This window comes from Manis pentadactyla, chromosome 3 (assembly GCF_030020395.1).
Source record: "Manis pentadactyla isolate mManPen7 chromosome 3, mManPen7.hap1, whole genome shotgun sequence".
NCBI lineage: Eukaryota > Metazoa > Chordata > Mammalia > Pholidota > Manidae > Manis > Manis pentadactyla.
Window position 1 is genome coordinate 41,936,448 of NC_080021.1, and position 23,154 is coordinate 41,959,601.

Below are 23,154 nucleotides of genomic sequence, written 5' to 3' on the forward strand. Positions count from 1 at the left end.
CATATGATAATGAATATGATACTTTGGGTACTTTAAGTAATGTTGACTTGCTTCCAAGGAGCTCACATGTATTTAAAAAATGTGAGCTTTAAATGTGACACCAGCATTGGTATGTTGAGCATTTGTTTTCCCTGATTGTGTTTCCCTTGAGCCTCATGTCTTAAAAGTGTTTTCACTTTTTTGTTTTCCTCCTTGGTTTGATTCTACTAATGGAGTTTTTAGTCAACTTTGTCAAATTTTTCATGCTTAAAATGTTTTTACAAATACAGTCATATGTGAATTTTACTTTTCAAATACATTGTTTTTCTATACTCTCTTTTAATATATTATGGCTTATGGACTTATTTGGGAGAGTTGTATGGAATCAGAAGTAAGAATCAGCAATGCCTGAGTTTTATTAATTAAAAAAAGTAGGCCCTATGTTATTTTCCTCATTTATCAAATGTCTCAAAGAAAAATCATTTTATTTAATATATGTCATCTTTTGTAGTTAATCATTATTAATGTTTAAATTAACCTAAGGCACTTAATGACATAATACAGATGGCTATAAAGGGAGACTTGCTAATTATTGTGAACATAAGTGGTAAAATGATGATTAAATTCTATTTAAAAATTCTTGCCCTTAAATAATAAGCTGGTGATAAAATATACACATAAACAAGTTTTTTAAAAAGCAGAATATAATATCATAATGCCTTGAGCCCTTAGTTTAGAACAGGGTTTCTCAACCTCAGCTCTGCTGACATTTGAGGCTGGATAATTCATCATTGAGGGGCTGTCCTGAGCTATAGGGTGGCTGGCAGCCTCCCTCTGGACCTATACCCCTTGGATGCCAGTAGCACCCTCTGCCCCAGTCATGAGAACCAAAAATGACTTTAAACATTGCCAAATGGCCTTTGGAGGACAAATTTGCCCCCTGTTGAGAACCACTAGTTTAAAATAAAGAAAGATTACTCCAGCTAGGAAGCTCAGAAATAATTTTTTCCAACAGAGATAACATTTGAATCAGTCCTGATGACTGGATGGCCTAGGTAGGGGCCACATCCAAGCACTCAGAGCAGGGCACTCAGAGGGAGTAACATGAGAAGCATTAACAAAGGTGCCAAAGGGAAGATAAGTTTGTATTTAATACTGTACTACAACTGCTGCCAATAAGGAAAAAAATAATTGAAAGTCATAACTATGGAAAGGGAAGAAATAGAAGTATTAGTACGTGAAGATGATTTAATTATATACTTAGAAAACCCAAGATCAACTAAACATTGCTAAATGCAATAAACTAACTCAACATCAAAGGATATACATTAAACTCATGCTTATGAGTTCTAATCTTGATTCAGTGTCTGCTAACAATTGTGTGGCCACATAATATTACTTAACTTCTCTAAACCTCAGTTTGCTGACAAATAAAGGAGACTGTTGTTAGGATCAAATTGGATAATTCATATAAGCACTTTGAGAACTGTAAAGCCCTGTTAATATACTATGTCATCATTTCTATGATCAACTTCACTCCTGAGAGGTAACACTAAAAATGTAACATAAGGAGTAGAAACCACACACACATACACACATACCAAAAAAGCAAATAGAATAAACCCTCTCTTAATTTTTGATTCTTTACTAACTTCTCTTATTTTAATAACCAGCTACCATTTATTAAATATTTACTATTTCCAGGCACTGTGTTTTACATGAACTGTCTCCTTTAAATGTAGGAACAGTCCATGTACAGAACTGGTACTTAGAGAGATGCCAAAGGGAAGATAAGTTTGTATTTAATACTGGCAATATCTTGCCCAAGGCCTTATAACTATAAGTGATGGCCCAGTTTTCTAATAGTGGCAGCCTGATATAACTAGTGTAATGGCTAAGGGTGTCTCTAGTGTCAGAGAGTGGTGTGCAAAGTTCCTTAATCTCTTTAAGCCTCAATTTCCTCATCTTTACCTCGTAGGATTAAATGAGTTCATGGATGTAAAACTCTTAGAACAGTACCTAGCACATAATAAGCTCTCAGGAATGTGAGCTATCATTACAGCTACTAGTACAGCACTCAGCTCTGCTGCTTCATCAGAGGAAACCTTGATGTAGATTTATTTGTGAATTACGTTCATCCAGGTAACGTTTCCCATAATTCTGGTCAGGTATTTTTGCCTTCCTATCTTCATGCTTTCAGAGTGGGCTATATAACTCTGTCACATTTGTTTAAAACTGTAGTTAAAAGTGATCAATTCTTTTTAATCCAGTATTGCAGGAATAAGAAAGGATTTAGTTGCTTATTCTTTACCCATGCCTCCAACAGCAATATTATATGATTATCATTATCTGAGATATAACAACCCACTTTGCACTTACGGAAGGACGTTTTCCCAACCTCACTCAATAATATGTTAAGTTACATGTATTTTCTTTGGGCCTGTATGCTATTGCTTTGAGAAATTTGACTCTTTCTGTTGAAAACTAAAAATGCATTCTTTTTTCCTTCACGGGGACTAAAACAAAACAGGGAAAAGAGTAGTTAGTGGTGTTTTAAAAAAAAAGATTAATATACAGGCATGGTAAAAATTAAATTGTCAAAATTTGCAAAAGAAAATCATTTATTTTTCCTTCCTTCAAGCAAATGAAAGTTTGTTTTTCATGATGGAACAAATGAAGATTTTGGGGCCATGTGGAAACAAGCTGAACTAATTTATTACCAAATGTTGCTCTGTGGCTATGAAGCTTTTCACCACTAGCCGCAAAAAATGACCTCACAAAAGCTATGTCTGAAAGAAATCGCCAACTATTATTAACTCAATGACAGGTTTTGGACTGTGCTCTGATTCTTATTGGATTAATAACTTTAAATTATTTTAATGATTATTTTTTCCTTTAAAAAAAAGCACCAGATTTCTCTCCCCTTAAATCAGCCAAAAACTATAGTATTTTCCTCTCTCTACTCCCTTTGTCATCAAAAGTACTGAATCCAATAGTCTGTGAGATCCTGGTTGATTTTAGCCCAGCTAGTGTTATCATAAAAATAAAAATTACAGTCAATTAATCAAAACTCTCCAGACACCAGTAACTTGGTTACTTCAAGACACTTATAAATGGATTCCCCAGATAGAGTCAAGGGATTACTAGTGAGATGAAGACCATCTCCTTCCTTCCTTCTCCCACACCAGAGGTCAGCCTGGTCTGGGACCGGTACCCAGAATACTAACCTAGCCCGACAGACCATCAGGTCCCATTGTGGGGGTAGACTGGCTATTTTGGTTTCAAAGCTGCATCAAGAATGGAAGACTTTCTGAGAGTAGGTCTAGGACTATTTGGATTAACTACCTTACTGAGGCTTTCCAATTCAGGGTTCCTTCAGGATTTAGCTGCTGTTAAACCTGAGGAATCTGGAGAGACTGTACAGGGGAAGGCATCCCAAATGGTTTAGTGTTAAGAAGTCCAGTTAATTCTGTGACTCCTGATATCCCACAAAAGCAATAGCTGGACCCCCACTGATCAGGAGACATACTACAGGGACCAAGAGAATCAGACAGCAATCTTGGTTGGAGTCAGGTTAACTGAATATTAAAAACTCTGAAGGCCACCAGAAGTCAGGTCAAGCCAGATTCTAGAAGTTAGACAACAGGCAGTTGACACTAGCCAGCATCCGTCTGGACAGTGGGGACAAAGTTAAAGGAGATTTCATGCTTTACTTAAGGGGAAGGGTGGGCTGGGACACAGGATGTCATTTGAGGAAAAATTATACAGGCAGATGTTAGAATCCAAGGCTTACATAGGAAGGGAGCCCAGCAGGTTAGAGATGGCAGTGAACAGAAGCATCAAGAGTCTGATTCTCTCCCTTTGGCCACTTGTATACTTCACTGTCAGTCCACAAGATCAATAGACTTTTGCAACAGAACACCTGTAGCCTCCTGACAGGCTGCAGTCTCACAGATGGATCCAGTTAAGTGTCAGGCATTTCCTAAAGTATAAAATATTCCTCAAAACACTTCTTTGGGATGATATAAATGGTCAAATATATTCAGAAAATATTGCAACCAGATCCTCCTCTAGGAGATTCACAGTGGGCACTAACACAATGAGGATCTGAGGGGTCTTCCAGTAAAAGGCCTTTAAAATTTGTTTAACTCACCTCTTCCCAAATAGATTTGACAAAGCCATTTTTGATGGCAGCTGTCTTACGAAACTGGTTCCAGAGAACACCAGTTTGGAGACATTCTTCTAAAGGAACCTCAGGGCCAGTTGGGAACCCCAGAGACCACTGCCAAAAAGATTCAGTTCCTTCTATTCCAGTAGGGAGGCTGCACCCAGCCTCATGTTGTGTTCTCTACAGCTCCTGGGGTGCCACTCGCTAAGACTACACTGTGAATGACAGCCCTGAGTTGTCCATTTATCAGTCCTGGTCCTTTATGCATTCAAGAGGTGGGAGAGTGTAATGATTAAGAAAATAGACTACCTAGGTTCCAATCTAAGCTCCCCACCTAGCTGGAAAATCCCAGACAGATAGTTTTTCCCTCTGTGACTCAATTTCCTCACATGCCAAATGTGGACAGTAGTAGTTTAATAGTATACAATATTATATGTCATGCATATTATATACTACTATAATATACTATAATAGTATAGTTATTTTTCACAGGTTTGTTGTAAGGATTAAGTTATATATAAAATATTTAGAATTGTGCTTATAAGGATTAGCTATGACTCTTAACAGTTATCACATTGGAATATGATGGTGATCATAGTGTAACTCATGTAATCCATACTTGTCTATGAAATCAATAGTTTTAAGAACATAACTAAAAGAAATGCTTACTCTCCCTTGGCTTATGCCCTCATAGTATCCCTTGTCTGCCAACTATAAAGAGCAGGGATGAGCTTGTTTACCTGTTTTGCACACAGGACAAGTGTATAGGAAAGGATTTTATTGCTATTTATGTATTGTATGAAGCTAAATCTCCAGCTCCCACCCGAGCATTGTGGATTTCTAAGTGACTTGACTTGTATTTGATGAGAAGTGTCTTTGCTGCAAGTCTGGGTGTGAGGGTGGTGAAGGGAACCACCTCCCTGAGTCGCGGGTGGTGTCCCGCAGCCAGTCACTGCCCCCCACCTGCAACTTGCCCACAGCTGCCTGACTGCTCCGCCACTGGTCTCTTCTAATAACCAGTCTTGGTGCTTTTGCCCCAAGTGCCTGAGATTAGTGGTAGGAAGCAACGTGAAAGCAACATGATCCTGCTTGTGTTTTCTTCTCTGTTTTCTGTTAGTCATTTCCTTTCTCCTGCCTTCTTTTAAGACCAGTGGAGAAAAGTTTTCATTGGTCTTAATCAGAAGATGCCAGCCAATTCCTTCCTGACCAGCCTCTCCATGCTCAAATTGGATTATTATTCCCTTAGGGACAGTCCCAGTGACAGTTCCTGATCATCCCTGGGCTATAATAGTAAAGATACAATTTTGGATTCGTTCTTAAGCTTGCCTCAGACGGCCGCTGACTCTCAGCAGTCAGCACCTGAGGTGGGTCCTCTGTCACATCAGGCCTCAGGTGGGCTTTTCAACATACACAGCTCACCAGACTGGCCTCCCACAGAGCGCAGCTCCTGCAGTCTAACAGGTAGGTAAGATAACTTATAACCAGAGATGAAGACTAAGTCACAGAGGGATAAGTTACTTGCCTGAGCTCTTCCAGCTGGCAAGTAGCAGTGACGTCTGAGTTCCATGGGGGCTGCTGCAGCTTGGATTAGACTTCCAGGATCCAAGTCTTGATCTGAAATTCAGTCATTTCCATGGGCAGAGAGCAACTCAGGTGCCGCTTCCCCTCCTCTACTGCCTTACACTTCCAGATTCCTCCTTTGGGGCAAATGGGCCCACAGAAGGTAAACCAGCAAGGTTTCTAATGAGAAACTCTGTCTTTCCAAAGGAGTATTTGTGGTTTAACTGAACTATAACAGCCAGAAGTGACGTCTCATGCCACTTTTAGAAAAAGGTGGGATATAAATAAATTTTAAGGAAACTTATTTAAGGAACTGCTAGTGACTATCTTCAGCACTCTTAAACACTTATGAAAAAGGTGCACACTTCATAAAAGAGAGAGTAAATCATAGAGAAATATAAAGGACACCAATAAGCAAGCATATCTCAGGTAGCAGCCATCTAGAGCTGCCTTGGTGATGGTTGGAGGTAGCTGAAATTAAGATTACTAAGAAGAAATAATGTGTGACCCACTGAGCTGCTGTGGGGCTACCTATTAACTCATAGTGATGTAAGGCTCGGATGAAATGACACATGTGAAAAACTACTTGGGAAGTATAATTGCAAAAATATCAGTCGTTTTATTCATTTTTGAGGAGTTTTGAAATGCAGTGAAGATATCCATTGGTAGAAATGGGCACAGTATGCAAATGTGTTAGCAGATAGGGAACAGGGACTATAATGGAAAGTTCAGTTAAATAACACCACCTCCATATAATGGAAATCAAGGCAGACTTAAAAAGAATGATGCCGCACTTCTGTACTGGCGTGAAGTGTTCTTCAAGATGTTCTGCTAAGTAGGAAAAACACAGTACAGAAGTGTGTATAATATGCTATCATTTATGTAAAACCAAAACTCATATACTCTCACACACACACACACATACGTGAAACATCTCTGAGAAACACAAGAACTAACAGCAGTGGTTTGCTTTGAGGAGGGGGACTAGTGGGCCATAATGGTGTGAGAGAGATTTAACTTTTCCCTGATTACCCTTGTGCATCTTTTGAATTTTTTACCATTTACCTGTGTTACACATTCAATACTAAACTTAAAAAAAGAAATTTAATTGACACTAGATACAGCTAGATGAGATAAATTACTGGCAGAGGTACTCAATATAAAAAGTAATTTGGATTTCACAAAAGAAAGTTTGAACTGTCTGAGACTTTTAAGTTGAATTCAAGGCATTTATCTACTTTACCAAGTTTAGAAAACTTTTATTTTTAAACCCCTTCCTCCTTGGAATCTAATATTGAACAATTAAAACATTTTTTTTTTTTTGCTAAGGAAGGACAAGGCTGACTGATAATTTTCCCCAAGTTGTTATATATGGTTTTCATTATTTTCCTTGTATTACAATGCTTAGTATAGTGTTTTTCATTTTAAAAATTCTCATTAGAAATAGCTTTTAAAATTGTATATGTAATTTCTGCCTTCATAAGGTAATAAAGAATAAATTGGTGCATTAGAGAAAGCTCATGTTATAGCTTTTACAATACCTTGAGTACTCAGCTATTGTCTAGCATGTGAAAAACCAAATGCTGTTTGTTCTCAGAAACTAGAGTTTAAAACTCTTAATCATTTGGTTAAGAGGAACAGGAAATTGGTGTCTGCAGACTGTGATATTTTATAGACAGAGCAAATTGGCTCAGGTTGGAGTCAGTGCTCACTGTAAGTTATATCACAGCAATGCTGACCTCAGTTGAATTATGTTTTCAAGTATGCTATCTGGAAAATGCTACATGTATCAGTTTTTCTCAGGCTGCTAATTATTAGTAAATAAGCAGTTTTCAGTGTTATTTGGAAGGGCAAGGCCTCCCTTCTCCCCTCCTTCTGTGGCTACTCCTCCCATACATATTGCTTTCCTTCATTATTTTAAGTGATGTTAAGGTGATGGCAGTCACATGTTCCCTACATAGGTTTATTATGTGGTATTTTACTAAACTACCCCTGAAATTCAAGATTCTAAATTGGATTAAATAAATCTTACAGCAAAGTCAGTGTTCACTTTCATTATTTCTGCTAAAGGGACTCCATTAAATCGTAATAATTAAGATTCTCCTTTACCAGGGTTCAAAGTGTAAAATCACCCAGGTGTGTGTGTAAAGGCTCCAAAGATGAGTAAGTGCAGAAGAGATCATCAGGCGACGGACCTCCCCACTCTGATGGATCTAGATCCATCTTGCACTTACTGGTCCACGTGGAAACAAACAGCTAGCTTGGATGTGTTTTCACGTCTCCTTATGCATTTATTCTGATCTTTCCCATCTTTGGAGAGAGCTTCTCCTAAGGGTTTGGAATTCATCTGGAATAGCTGACAAAAATTAGAAGTTACGTCCTCCCCATCCATTCTGTAGCCCATATCCCCCTTTAAAGGCAGTGCTACCAGGGGAATGCATGATGCTATCTAGGGATGGTTTGATGAATTGTATTTTAATAGGGAGGGGACTCTTGGCACTTTTACAAGTAATGTTCAATCTGTAGGTAATGTTTGCATCAACAAAAAAGACTTAAATGTCCGTTTTCAACTTGGCTTGTCTTTCCAATTTTATTTAAAGGCATGACATTGGCATTTGCAGGAACATATTTATTGGTGAACTTTGCTCCAAATATAACTCAGTCTGTCTCTGCAAGAACAGTACAGTATTACTTTGTTGGCTGGCAGTTCCTCATCTATGTGGTAAGAATTCTAAAAATTTCACTATTTCAAGAAGTATATTTTCTATATGACTGGCACATGTAGATGTTAGCGAACTAATATAATCTCTTCCTCTCAGCATTAATATCTCACTAAAATATAAGTATATTTAACTAATACCAAAGTATTTGAAACACTAAATCAGCAAAAGAAGCTCTCCCATTTCCCAGGTATCCCGTCTTTGGTGGTGACCTGTCACTGGAACAATTTCCACACATTTAATCTGGCAAATTCCAAAACATGTTTTATGGACAACTCAAAGTAAAAATAAACAAAACAAAAAACAAGTAAGTCCCCCAAAGCCCCTCTCTTCCCAGGTCAAACGGAAATACCTGCTATTAAAACAGGTAAGTTAGTGTGATCCTACTTTATACAACTGTCATTTAAAAGTGTGACATTGGCATGTGCAGGGACATGTTTATTGGTGAACTGTGCTCTAAGTGTAACTCAGGATATTAGAGCAGGAACTTCACAGTATTACATTATTGTCTGGCAGTCCCTAGACTATGTGACATTTAAACTCTGGCCACAGTAACACAAATGTTTGCAGTTTTCTCTATAGTCTTCCACTCTCTTCCTTTCTCTTACTCAACAAAGAAACTTTGGATTCTCTGTTAGAAAAACAGTATTTTATATATTACACACCCTTTAATAAACTATCCTTATTTCTTTTTTACGCACCACCAAAAAGTTATTCCATTCCAATTTCTCAGCTCCTATTACACCTATCATTCATTATACTTGGGTAACTCCCTCTCCATGAACTGCCAAATGGAATTACATTTTTGGTTCCTACTGCTGCTTGAACTTTGTGCTTATGTATTTTTTTTTTAACATTCTGGCGATTTATTTATTTATTTATTAATATTTTGGTATCATTAATCTACAATTACATGAGGAACATTATGTTTACTAGACTCCCCCATCATCAAGTCCCCCCCACACATACCCCATTACAGTCACTGTCAGCGTAGTAAGATGCTGTAGAATCACTACTTGTCTTCTCTGTATTGCACAGCCCTCCCCGTGTCCCTCTCTACATTATGTCTACTAATAGTAATACCCCTTTTTTTCCCCTTATCCCTCCCTTTCCACTCATCCTGTCCAGTCCCTTTCCCTTTGGTAACTGTTAGTCTGTTCTTGGGTTCTGTGAGTCTGCTGCTGTTTTGTTCCTTCAGTTTTTTTTTTGTTCTTATACTCCACAGATGAGTGAAATCATTTGATACTTGTCTTTCTCCACCTGGCTTATTTCACTGAGCATAATACCCTCTAGCTCCATCCATATTGTTGCAAATTGAAGGATTTGTTTTCTTCTTATGGCTGAATAATATTCCATTGTGTATATGTACCACATCTTTATCCATTCATCTACCGTTGTACACTTAGGTTGCTTCCATTTCTTGACTATTGTAAATAGTGCTGCAATAAACATAGGGGTGCATCTGTCTTTTTCAAACTGGGCTGCTGCATTCTTAGGGTAAATTTCTAGGAGTGGAATTCCTGGGTCAAATGGTATTTCTATATTGAGTTTTTTGAGGCACTTCCATACTGCCTTCCACAATGGTTGAACTAATTTACATTCCCAGCAGCAGTGTAGAAGGGTTCCCCTTTCTCCACAACCTCGCCAACATTTGTTGTTGTTTGTCTTTTGGATGGTGGCCATCCTTACTGGTGTGAGGTGATATCTCATTGTGGTTTTAATTTGCATTTCTATGATGATTAGCGATGTGGACTATCTTTTTATGTGTCTGTTGGCCATCTAAATTTCTTCTTTGAAGAAGTGTCTGTTCAGATCCTGTGCCCATTTTTGAATTGGATTATCTGCTTTTTGTTTGTTGAGGTGCGTGAGCTCTTTATATATTTTGGATGTCAACCCTTTATCAGATCTGTCATTTATGAATATATTCTCCCATACTGTAGGATGCCTTTTTTGTTCTACTGATGGTGTCCTTTGCTGCTGTATAGAAGCTTTTCAGCTTGATATGTCCCACTTGTTCATTTTGGCTTTTGTTTCCCTTGCCTGGGGAGATATGTTCATGAAGAAGTCGCTCATGTTTATGTCCAAGAGATTTTTGCCTATGTTTTTTTCTATGAGTTTTCTGTTTTCATGACTTCCATTCAGGTCTTTGATCCATTTTGAATTTATTTTTGTGTATGTTATTAGACAGTGATCCAGTTTCATTCTCTTACATGTAGCTGTCCAGTTTTGCCAACACCAGCTGTTGAAGAGGCTGTCATTTCCCCATTGTATGTCCATGGCTCCTTTAATGTATATTAATTGACCATATATGTTTGGGTTAATATCTGGAGTCTCTATTCTGTTCCACTGGTCTGTCGCTCTGTTCTTGTGCCACTAACAAATTGTCTTGATTACTGTGGCTTTGTAGTAGAGCTTGAAGTTGGGAAGCAAGATCCCCCCTGCTTTATTCTTCCTTCTCAGGATTGCTTTGGCTATTCGGGGTCTTTTGTGGTTTCATATGAATTTTTGAACTATTTGTTCCACTTCATTGAAGAATGCTGTTGGTATTTTGATAGGGATAGCATTGAATCTGTATATTGCTTTAGGCAAGATGGCCATTTTGACAAAATTAATTCTGCCTAGCCAAGAACATGGGATGAGTTTCCATTTGTTCCTGTCCTCTTTAATTTCTCTTAAGCGTGTCTTGTAGTTTTCAGGTTATAGGTCTTTCACTTCCTTGGTTAGGTTTATTCCTAGGTATTTTATTCTTTTTGATGCAATCATGAATAGAATTGCTTTCCTGATTTCTCTTTCTGCTAGTTCATCGTTAGTGTATAGGAAAGCAACAGATTTCTGTGTATTAATTTTGTATCCTGCAACTTTGCTGAATTCAGATATTAGTTCTAGTAATTTTGGAGTGGAGTCTTTAGGGTTTTTTATGTACAATATCATGTCATCTGCAAATAGTGACAGTTTGATTTCTTCTTTACCAATCTGGATGCCTTGTATTTCTTTGTTTTGTCTGATTGTCGTGGCTAGGACCTCCAGTACTATGTTGAATAACAGTGGAGAGAGTGCGCATCCCTGTCTTGTTCCCCATCTTAGAGGAAAAGCTTTCAGCTTCTCGCTGTTAGGTATGATGTTGGCTGTGGGTTTGTCATATATGGCCTTTATTATGTTGAGGTACTTGCCCTCTATACCCATTTTGTTGAGAGTTTTTATCATGAATGGATGTTGAATTTTGTCAAATGCCTTTTCAGCATCTATGGAGATGATCATGTGACTTTTGTCCTTCTTTTTGTTGATGTGGTGGATGATGTTGATGGATTTTCGAATGTTGTACCATCCTTGCATCCCTAAGATGAATCCCACTTGATCATGGTGATTTTTGAATTTGATTTGCTAATATTTTGTTGAGTATTTTTGCATCTATGTTAATCAGGGGTATTAGCTGCAATTTTCTTTTTTGGTGGGGTCTTTGCCTGGTTTTGTATTAGGGTGATGTGGGCTTCATAGAATGAGTTTGGAAGTATTCCTTCCTCTTCTATCTTTTGGAAAACTTTAAGGAGAATGGGTATTGTGTCCTCTATATGTCTGATAAAATTCAGTGGTGAATCCATATGGCTGGGGTTTTTTTTCTTGGGTAGTTTTTTGATTACCGATTCAATTTTGTTGCTGGTAATTGGTCTGTTTAGATTTTCTGTTTCTTCCTTGGTCAGTCTTGGAAGGTTGTATTTTTCTAGCAAGTTGTCCATTTCTTATAGGTTTTACAGCTTGTTAGCATACAGATTTTCATAGTATTCTCTAGTAATTCTTTGTATTTCTGTGCTGTCTGTCATGATTTTTCCTTTCTCATTTCTGATTCTGTTGATGTGTGTAGATTCTCTTTTTCTCTTGGTAAGTCTGGCTAGGGGCTTAACTATTTTGTTTAGTTTCTCAAAGAACCAGCTCTCAGTTTCATTGATTTTCTCTATTGTTTTATTCTTCTCAATTTTATTTATTTCTTCTCTGATCTTTATTATGTCCCTCCTTCTGCTGACCTTGGGCCTCTTTTGTTCTTCTTTTTCCAGTTTCAATAAGTGTGACTTTAGACTATTCATTTGGGATTGTTCTTCCTTCTTTAAATATGCCTGGGTTTTTCTTTTTTTATGCTATATACTTTCCTCTTAGAACTGCCTTCGCTGCATCCCACAGAAGTTGCGGCTTTGTGCTGTTGTTATCATTTGTCTCCATATATTGCTCGATCTCTGTTTTAATTTGGTCATTGATCCATTGATTATTTAGGAGCATGTTGTTAAGCCTCCATGTGTTTGTGAGCCTTTTTGCTTTCTTTGTACAATTAATTTCTAGTTTTATACCTTTGTGGTCTGAGAAGTTGGTTGGTAGAATTTCAATGTTTTTTAATTTACTGAGGCTCTTTTTGTGGCCTGGTATGTAGTCTATTCTGGAAAATGTTCCATGTGCACTTGTGAAGAATGTGTATCCTGCTGATTTCGGGTTTAGAGTTCTGTAGATGTCTGTTAGGTCCATCTGTTCCAGTGTGTTGTTCAGTGCCTCTGTGTCCTTACTTATTTTATGTCCGGTGGATCTGTCCTTTGGAGTGAGTGGTGTGTTGAAGTCTCCTAGAACAAATGCATTGCATTCTATTTCCTCCTTTAAATCTCTATTAGTATTTGTTTCACATATGTCAATGATCCTGTATTAGGTGCATATATGTTTATAATGATTATATCCTCTTGTTGGACTGACCCCTTTATCATTATGTAATGTCCTTCTTTATCTCTTGTTACTTTCTTTGTTTTGAAGTCTATTTTTTCTTATATAGGTACTGCAACACCTGCTTTTTTCTCCCTATTGTTTGCATGAAATATCTTTTTCCATCCCTTCACTTTTAGTCTCTGTATGTCTTTGGATTTGAAGTGAGTCTCTTGTAGGCAGCCTATATATGGGTCTTGTCTTTTATCCATTCTATTACTCTATGTCTTTTGATTGGTGCATTCAGTCCATTTACATTTAGGGTGATTATCAAAAGATATGTACTTATTGTCATTGTAGGCTTTGAATTCTTAGTCACCAAAGGTTCAAGGGAGCTTCTTGACTATCTATCCGTCTAACTTAACTCTCTTATTAAGCTATTATAAACCTATTATAAACACAATGTGGTGATTCTTTATTTATCTCCCTTCTTATTCTACCTCTGCCATTCTTTATATGTTAGGTGTTTTATTCTATACTCTTTTGTGTTTCATTTGACTGCTTTTGTGAGTAGTTGATTTTGGTTTTGGCCTTTAGTTAGTATTTGGTTGTTCTGCTTTCTTTGGTGTGATTTTATTTTCTCTGGTGACATTTAACCTTAGGAGTGCTTCCATCTAGAGCATTCCCTTTAAAATATCCTGTAGAGGTGGTTTGTGGGAGGCAAATTCCCTCAACTTTTGCTTCTCTGGGAATTATTTAGTCCCTCCTTCATATTTAAATGATAATCGTGCTGGATATAGTATTCTTGGTTCAAGGTCCTTCTGTTTCATTGCATTAAATATATCATGCCATTCTCTTCCGGCCTGTAAGGTTTCTGTTGAGAAGTTTGATGATGGCCTGATGAGTTTTTGTTTGTAGGTGATCTTTTTTCTCTTTCTGGCTGCCTTTAATACTCTGTCCCTGTCTTTGATCTTTGCCATTTTAATTATTATATGTCTTGATATTGTCCTCCTTGGGTTCCTTGTGTTGGGAGATCTATGGGCTTCCATGGTCTGAGAGACTACTACCTCCCCCAGTTGGGGAAGTTTTTAGCAATTATTTCTTCAAAGACACTTTCTAACCCTTTTTCTCTTTCTTTTTCCTCTGGTACCCCTATAATGCATATATTGTTCCATTTGGATGGTCACACACTTCTCTTAATATTCTTTCATTCCTGGAGATCCTTTTATCTCTCTGTGCATCAGCTTCTCTGCATTCCTGTTCTCTGATTTCTATTCCATTAACAGTCTCTTGCACCTCATCCAGTCTGCTCTTAAGTCCTTCCAGAGATTGTTTCATTTCTGTAATCTCCCTCCTGAGTTCATCCCTTTAGCTCTTGCATATTTCTCTACAGGTCCATCAGCATGGTTATGATCTTTATTTCGAAGTCTTTTTCAGGAAGATTGGTTATATCTATCTCCCCAGGCCCTTTCTCTGGGGTTTTCTGAGTGATTCTTGACTGGACCAGATTCTTCTGCCTTTTTGTGGTGATAGGGGTGGTTGTAGGCAGGTGGTGCATGTGTCAACTGGGAGAACAAAGTCCCTTCCTGCTTGCTGGTTGCCTTGCCCTTCTCCGCTGCCTGTGTCGGTTACCCACACGCCGGGAGCAGCCTCCAGGTTAATCCCCTGAGCTGCTGTGGGTGGGCCAGCCCTCATGGTAGCCCAGAGCCCTGCAGGGAGTGGCAGGCATGCCGGGTGTGTTCTCCTGTGAGAATGGCGCCCCATCATGCCTTGCCCTGGCTTCCTCTGTCTGTGCTGGGCAGCTGCATGCTGGCACCAGCCTCTGGGTCTGCCCTGGGTAGCTGCATGCTGGGGGGAGACTCTGGGTGGTTGCTGTGGGTGGGGCCACTCTCCACTGCTCCACTGCTGTGGCAGGGCAGTGCCGGCCGGTGGGGGGGAACGAATGGCAGGCTCCTTATCACCTGGAGGGGCTTCAAAGCTGCATTTGCCACCCAGGGGATTAGGGGACCTGAACGTCCTTAGGAATCCCAGCCTGCTGGGCTGAGTGTGCCGAGACGTTTCCATCCAGCTGTGAAGCCCCTGTCCCTTTAAGACTTTCAAAAAGCATCTGCTTTTCTTTTGTCCCAGAGTAGCTGGCTGTGGGGACCCTCTCGCAGTCTCCGTCTAGGATTTTACTTTTCCTTTTCTCTAATATCCAGTACACCATGCAATGTGTGTCTGTGCCCCTAGTGCAGATTACTAGGGCTGGTTATTTATCAGTCATGTGCTTCTACTCCCCCCCAACTCTGATTCTTTTCCTCTTTCCAGTGAGCTGGGGTGGGGCAAGTGCTTGGGTCCCACCGGGTCGTGGCTTTGTATCTTACCCTTTTCGTGAGATGCTGAGTTCTTGCAGATGTAGATGTAGCCTGGCTGTAGTACTGTATCTTCTGCCCTCTCTGTTAGGCATAGTTCTATTTGTTGTATTTTCAAAAATATATATGGTTTTGGGAGGAGATTTCCGCCGCCCTACTCACACTGCCATCTTGAGCCTCCTTGTGCTTATGTTTTTTATGTGTAACATTTACTCCAGGCCCATCTTCTTCTGGAACCTCCCACTTCCCTGGCTTTCCCAGTTTGTTTTCCTTTTCCCCTCTTTGTCTCTGATTAGTGCACCCCAGGCTCTCAGAGGGCACCTCCTCCTCTCTGCCAGCCACCCTGATCTATCCATGCTGCACACGCTTCCAGGGCTTCTCGGGTGATCTCATTGCCCACCCACACCATCATCCTTTAGAAAGAATTCCAAATCCAGGCCTACATCTGCTTCCCATGCCTCTTGTGAGCTACAGATCTATGTTCTCATCTGTCTACTTATTACTCACCCCTGCCTGGGTGTCCCATACATTCCTCAAATGTAATATTTCAAAAACTGAACTCAGTATCTTCCCCCCTGTCTGTTTAGAGGCTCCCCTTGCCCCTGCCCTCCGTCACCCTTTAGGACTGGGCCTTCCGACTCAGATTAGCCTTCCTCAAGTTGGCCACACTTCATGTCTCCCCACTGCCCTGTTGCATTTTCCTACTTGTCCACCCAGCCCAGTCCTTTGCTTGCCGCAGCTTCCACCAATCGAGTCTAAGCACTGAAAGGGCTTGTTGAGTATTTTGTGGAAGTCTACACTTGAAGTCTTACCACCACGTTATTATTCTTTGGCTACAGGCAGAACAAATTCTTCATCCAGTAAGAGAAGGGTCACAGAGTCTGTGACCAAAAAATAAATAGTCTGAGTTGGAACCTTTCTGGGTTAAAGATGCACTGAGGCTTTTTTCATGGAGTTAACAGCATTGCTTGATGATGATGTATCTTACACTGTTTTAACACCAGAGAAAACATTTTTAAAGGCCAAACTTCTTTTTATTAAAACCTGTATTTCCACAAAAAAATAACTGACATTCTTTGCATTTTGCATTTTTCCAATTCAACTCTTAAATTCATTCATTCATTTATTCATGAATTCATTCAACCTATAAGACATTCAGGGTATAAAGAAGAATTCCTGGAGCAGGAATTTTATAGTTCTGGGAGAAACTCATATTCCTGTAAAATAATGAAAATATATTTAAAAGTAAATGTCACTAGAAACTATAAATAATTCGAGGTATTTAAAACATAAGATAAACCTTTAATAAAGTCACATTTGAATAACACTACTGGCAGTAGACTCAAAGGGGAATAGATCCATATTATTTTAGTTTGGAATTTAATCCGTTATATGTTGTGTCTCTAAAGACTCTAGAAGTTATCAATTATATACTAACATCTTGAGCTGAAGTTTAGTTTAAATGTGTTAAACATCTAAGTAATATTCAATTCTTGGATGTGGCAGATTCTGTACTTTTTCTACAAACCATAACTACGATGATCATTATTTCACTAATTAAGATTATTCTTTGAAGTATCATTCACCTAACTCTTTTTGTATTATACCAGGGATAAATGCAGCTCAGAATTACCTTTCAGGAAAGATCAAATAATTAATGAAATGAATAAAAATATTTTAACTCAATGTTTTACATTTCTCAAAAGGGGATTGTAAAATTTTATTACAGACTGTGTCATGCGTGTACCTGTACCAGGTGGATGTCCATTCTACCTTTAAGCTTACATGAAGTGGAAGCCTCAGAAACAGGGCCAAGAGCCTATCCTCTGAGCTGGTATTCTTTGGCTGGATGAGGATTTGAGAAGCCTGGTGTCGGCCAGCTAGTGAAGAATGAAGTGTCCTTTGCTTACCCACTAAAACAGCCTTTCCAAGTCTGTATTTACAGCTGGATAGTCCCACCTGGTACTTGCCAAAAGGCAAAAAATGAGTGCATTTTCACCAAGTCCAACTAGCCTGGAGAGATGCTGCATAACATGGCCCCCTCTGAGTAATTCATCATCTCTGCTAGCATGTTCAAAGCTAGAAGCCCTTTAGGAAAGAGGCAGCCTTAATTTTGTTAATCCTGCATGCCCCAGGCTTACTGCCCATGGGGCCCTCTTCTCGAGGGACCTCTTGTTGAGTAACGCTTATTAACACGGTCTGCAGAGCCCACATGAGGAAATACGGCCTTAAGCCTCAATTACTTCATGTTCTTTGGCAGACTTGACTGTGACCGTTGTGCCCACCCAGATTTTCCAACAGACTATTCAGATTGAAACCTCTTTTGTGAACATAGAACCTGCCACAAAATAACCTGCCTGGTGCTCATTTTCTCTCCCCCAGACAAAAAAATTAAATGAGCAGAAGCAGAGGCTGAACCTGTCATTTGATGCAATCCTATACCCAAAGCTGATTATTAACTCAGCCTTTCTGCAAAGCTGCTTTACAATCCACCACCACGTGTTAAAAACCTGAAGCAAGAAGTCTGTTTTTATAAGACCTCAGTATCCGTTGTGTGAGGTTCATTTGCTCTGTTGTCTGCATGCAGGTCCGCAGCACTTGCAGTCCTGTATAGGGCAGTGTATCTGGAGAGTGTGCAGCGTAGGGCACACTTCTACTGTGGCAGCAGCGGTGCTCACTGAGGAGGCTGAGCCCTGGGTCTGCATGAGCCCTGGCTCCAGTCTGGCCTTTATCAGCACCTCTTCCCTGTACTTTGGCAGATGGTGAAACTAAGGCATTGAAGGTGCGGTACCTTGTCCAAGGTCACATAAAGACTAAGTGGCAGAGCCAGAATTCAAGACCCATCAGTCCACCTCTGGGTTGCACACTCCAGTTCATTTCACTGCACATCTCTCTATGCAGATCTAATAAAAGCTGACCAGCAAGGATCAACCTGGCTGGCCTCAGAGAGAAACTTTGCAGAGCTTGTTTCTTTCGGACAAGGAAGCCACATCAGAAACTATCCTTTCAAGAAAGAATGTGATGAGAGAAGATGAGGTGAACCTGGGCTTAGATTTTAGTCCTGAAAGTGGGGCATCCAGTGGTGAAATTTTGTGCCTCTCTGTCACATCATTCCTGGGACTGCCAATGTACTCACTGAAAACAGGATCATGAGTGCCTTTAAATTTAATCATATTGGAGAACAGATCCAGAAAACCCTGAATTTGCTCAGAATACTCATCCTGAAGACTCTGTTCGTCTGGAAGGACCTGAAGTGCCAGAGCCTGAATTAGTTACCTATTGCTTCTATAACAAGTTGTCACAAACTTAGTGGCTTAAAACAATAAAAATTTATATTGTCTTGCGGGTGTGAAGGCCCGAAGTCCAACACAGGTCTCATGGACTAAAACAAGGGACTGGCAGGCCTGTATTCCTGCTAGTGCCTCTGAGGGAGAATCTGTCTCTTTGCCTTTTCCAGCTTCTAGAGGCCACCAGTGTTCCTTGACTCGGGGCTTTCTCACATTACATCTCTTTCTGACCACAGCTAGGAAGGGTTTCTGCTTTCAGGTCTCATGTGATTATATCCCACTTGACTAGTGCAAGAAAATCTCCCCATCTGAAGGTCCATAGCCATAATCACATCTGCCAGGCTCCTTTGTCATGTAAGTAACATATGCACAAGTTCCAGAGATTAGAACACGGACATCTTTGGGGAGCTGTTATTCTGCCCAACAGAGCTGCATCACTTAACCCCTCTGACCTTGGTCCCCTCATCTGTAAAATGGGGATAGTAATAGTGCCTACCTCCTAGAGGATCAGTGAATTAGTGCAAGTGAAGCGTGCGGTGAGTGCACTGTAAGAGCTGTTGTTCTTTCTAATCTCTGAGATGGCAGTCAGCAGAGTGGCCTCTTGCTGGGTCACAGCAACCTGTAGAAATCTTGATACTCTTTAATACTGATATATTCAGGGAGGGAGAAAAATGTTGCTAGAAGAAAATGAGCATTAATTCATGCTACCTGAATATTTTATTCCTGAGAGCTCTGTGATCTCTTGCCACAAGATAGAACCCAGGGCAACTATAGTCATTCTATGAATGACATGGGAATGCATGTTTTATTTATCTGAAGTCACAGAGATGGAATTTGCAGAAAAGCCATGTGTGATTTTTAGAACTAATAACTACCCCCATTTTCCTAAAATTAATAATCAGTGTGCTTAATAGATTTAGCTAACATGCCCTGCACACAGTGCAGGAAGAGTTTTCTCTCCAGCAGTGAATACCGTGGTCCCAAACACTGCTGTGAGCTGGTTGTTATTATATCACATGAGAAATGGAAGCCTGTGGTTGAGGGGAGAGAAGCCAAGAGGGATATTTCTGTTAACAATTGATGAGCTGTGTAGAGGTTGGGAAACCCAGTGTATGGATGGCCCCTTTCCAGGAAGCAAAGAGATGGAAGTTGAATAGCTTTTGTAGCATAACTTGATTAAATTAAAGTCCTGGCAAATAAGTCCAAAAGGAAAAGTTAAAACAATTGGTTTAATTTACCAGGGAAAAGAAGAGACTAAGGGATGAGTTACTCTTCTATATTTAATGAGAAAGTTTTTAAGTAAGGAAGATAATGGGTCTCCTGCTTTCTGTGACCACAGAGAGGACTAAAGGAAGAAAAAAACTGACCAGCAAAACCTTGAATTAAAATAATAGAGATTTATGTTGATTTAGAGAGGGCTTGTAAGTAAAATGCAGCCCTGAAAGTAGTAAAGTCCCAAACTCTGGTATTAAGGTGTCATTGATGTACAATCTTATATTCAGGTTTCACATGAGAATGTTGTGGTTACTACAGTCCCCCTATTATCAAGTCCCCACCACATACCCCATTACAGTCACTGTCCATCAGCATAGTAAGATGCTATAAAATCACTACTTGTCTTCTTTGTGCTATACTGCCTTCCCCGTGCCACCCCCTATGTTATGTGTGCTAATCATATTGCCCCTTATTCCCCTCTTCCTCCCTTCCCAACCACCCTCCCCAGTCCCTTTCTCTTTGGTAACTGTTAATCGATTCTTGGGTTCTGTGAGTCTGCTGCTGTTTTGTTCCTTCAGTTTTTGCTTTATTCTTATGCTCCATAGATGAGTAAAATAATTTAGTGCTTGTCTTTCTCCACCTGGCTTATTTCACTGAGCATAATACTCTCTAGCTCCATCCATGTTGTTGCAAATGGTAGGATTTGTTTTCTTCTTATGGCTGAATTATATTCCATTGTGTATATGTACCACCTCTTCCTTATCCATTCATCTACTGATGGACACTTAGGTTGCTTCCATTTCTTGGCTATTGTAAATAGTGCTGCGATAAACGTAGGGGTGCATATGTCTTTTTGAATCAGAGATCTTGTTTTCTTTGGGTAAAGTCCAAGGAGTGGAATTCCTGGGTCAAATGGTATTTCTATTTTTAGTTTTTTGAGGAAACTCCATACTGCTTTTCACAATGGTTGAACTAATTTACATTCCCACCAGCAGTGTAGGTGGGCTCCCCTTTCTCCACATCCTTGCCAACATTTTTTGTTGTTTGTCTTTTGAATGGTGGCCATCCTAACTGGTGTGAGGTGATATCTCATTGCGGTTTTAATTTGCATTTCTCTGATGATCAGCAATGTGAAATATCTTTTCATTTGCCTATTGACCATTTGAATTTCTTCTTTGGAGAAGTGTCTGTTCAGATCCTCTGCCCGTTTTTTAATCGGGTTATTTGCTTTTTGGTTGTTGAGGCGTGTGAGCTCTTTATATATTTTGGATGTCAACTCCTTATCGGATATGTCATTTATGAATATATTCTCCCATTCTGTAGGATGCCTTTTTGTTCTACTAATGGTGTCCTTTGCTGTACAGAAGCTTTTTAGTTTGATATAGTCCCACTTGTTCATTTTTGCTTTTGTTTCCCTTGCCTGAGGAGATATGCCAAACTTTGGTAATTTTTAAGAAAAATTAGTGGTGGTATTTTTGCTTGTTTGATGTCAGAAAGGTAAACATTCATATTTATGGTTTCAGTCCAGGGATACCATCTCTTTGAAAAAAGAAATTGCTTTGCTTCAGGTTGTCTTAAGGATTTCAAAAAAGAAAAATATTTTAATACAAAAAAAATTTGAGAACTCAATATTAAACTATAGTTTTCTTAAGGGGTAGGAAAATTTTAGGCATTCAGTCAGTATTTATTGAGCATTCAGTTTATTAGACATTAGGTCTGGTTTTTTGGCAAGTTGTTCATAATAAATTTGAGATGTAATTTACTCGTTAATTCCATAAATACTTTTTGAATAACTATGTGCCAGGCACTAGAGGTAGAATAGGGAATAGGACAGATAAGGTCCCTGTTCCTATAGAAGTGATGTGCTAGTGGAGAAGATAGACAAGAAACACATAAATACATGAACAGGAAATATGCCAGATGATGATAAAATGCTGTACAATAGGTGATGGAGTGGCTCTGTTATATCATAGTGGTCGGGAAGACCTCTCAGAGGAGGTGACATTTATGCTGAGAGGTGAATGACTAGAAGAAGACATTGTGGAAAGATCAAGGAAAAAACATTCCAGGCAGTGTGAACAATTAGAGCAAAGGCCCAAAGGCAGAAGCAATTTGAGGGCTGGAAAGAACTGAGGGAATTAAAAGGCCGTTTATGGCTAGCACAGGTTGGACGGTCTATGAGGTAGCTGTACAAGATGAGGTCTGAGAAGCTGGCTGAGACTTTGTAATCCAGGAGGGAGTTTGGATTTTATTCTTAATGTAATAGAAAACCATAGGAGGTTTAAGCAAAGGAATGACTGGATCTAATTTATATTTGTAGTATATGTATCATCCTGAATGAATCTCATAGACATAATGCACAGTGGGGAAAAAGCAAGTGAAAGCAAGTATGAGTCCACTTATATCAAGTCCAAACATATGCAAAAGTGAATGGCATCATTTGGGGACAAATAGAAATGTGATAAACTGTAAAGAAAGTGAATGGTAAACACAGAATTCAGTGTAGCAGTTCCTTGGGAGTTGTAGCAGGAGGGGAGCGTATTTGAGGAGGGGAACACAAGAGACTCCAGAAGGAACTGCAGGTTCTCTTTCTCAGCCTGGGTAAAGTGCACATGAGTACTTCTCATATTACTGTAGATTCCTTATATGTATATCTTAGATATTCTCTATGGATGTAATATTTCTTTACCCAAATTGTGTTTTTACATAAATTCTCTGGCTGCTGAAAGGCTGGATCATAGAGGCAAGAGCAGAATCCAAGATGAATTAGAAGCTATTTTCAGTAGTCAGTGGGAAGTGGCAGGAGGGAGGGAAACAGGGGAAGGGCAGAGATTTTGGCTTGGGCAGCAGGACACGTGGTGACATAATTTCCGGAGGGGGTGAGGCCCAGGAAGAACAGGTGGAAAAGGTAGGCAATCAGGAGTTAAATGTTGCCCACTCTCACATGATATGGCAATTAAACATGCAAGTGGAAATATCTAGGAGATAGTTTGAAAAATGAGACTAGAGTTGCAGAGAGGTTAGGACTGGATATCTAGATGTGGGTGTCACTGGCATGTAGGGGTTGTTAGGGCTCCGGGGTGGGATTGCAGAGGCTCCTAATGCTGCTCTCATATACTTATATCCTTAGGGACTCCACTCAACTCTCACACAAGAATTGTTGCAAAATCAGAAAGAGAAGTGTGGCATTCTAAAGATTT

General features: G+C 39.5%; 1 protein-coding gene across 14 annotated transcripts in view; it reads left to right on the forward strand.

Annotated features, from left to right (window-relative positions):
- Nucleotides 1–23,154, forward strand: part of NIPAL2 (NIPA like domain containing 2) — a 67,519-nt gene that overhangs the window by 31,043 nt on the left and 13,322 nt on the right. For 11 of the 14 annotated variants that reach the window (XM_057497867.1, XM_036875799.2, XM_036875844.2 and 8 more), the window contains one exon: nucleotides 8,308–8,429. The exons of the other annotated variants lie outside the window; for them this stretch is intronic. In XM_057497867.1, the coding sequence (XP_057353850.1) occupies nucleotides 8,308–8,429 (122 nt within the window). The remainder of the gene's footprint in view (nucleotides 1–8,307; nucleotides 8,430–23,154) is intronic. 14 annotated transcript variants of the gene reach the window in all.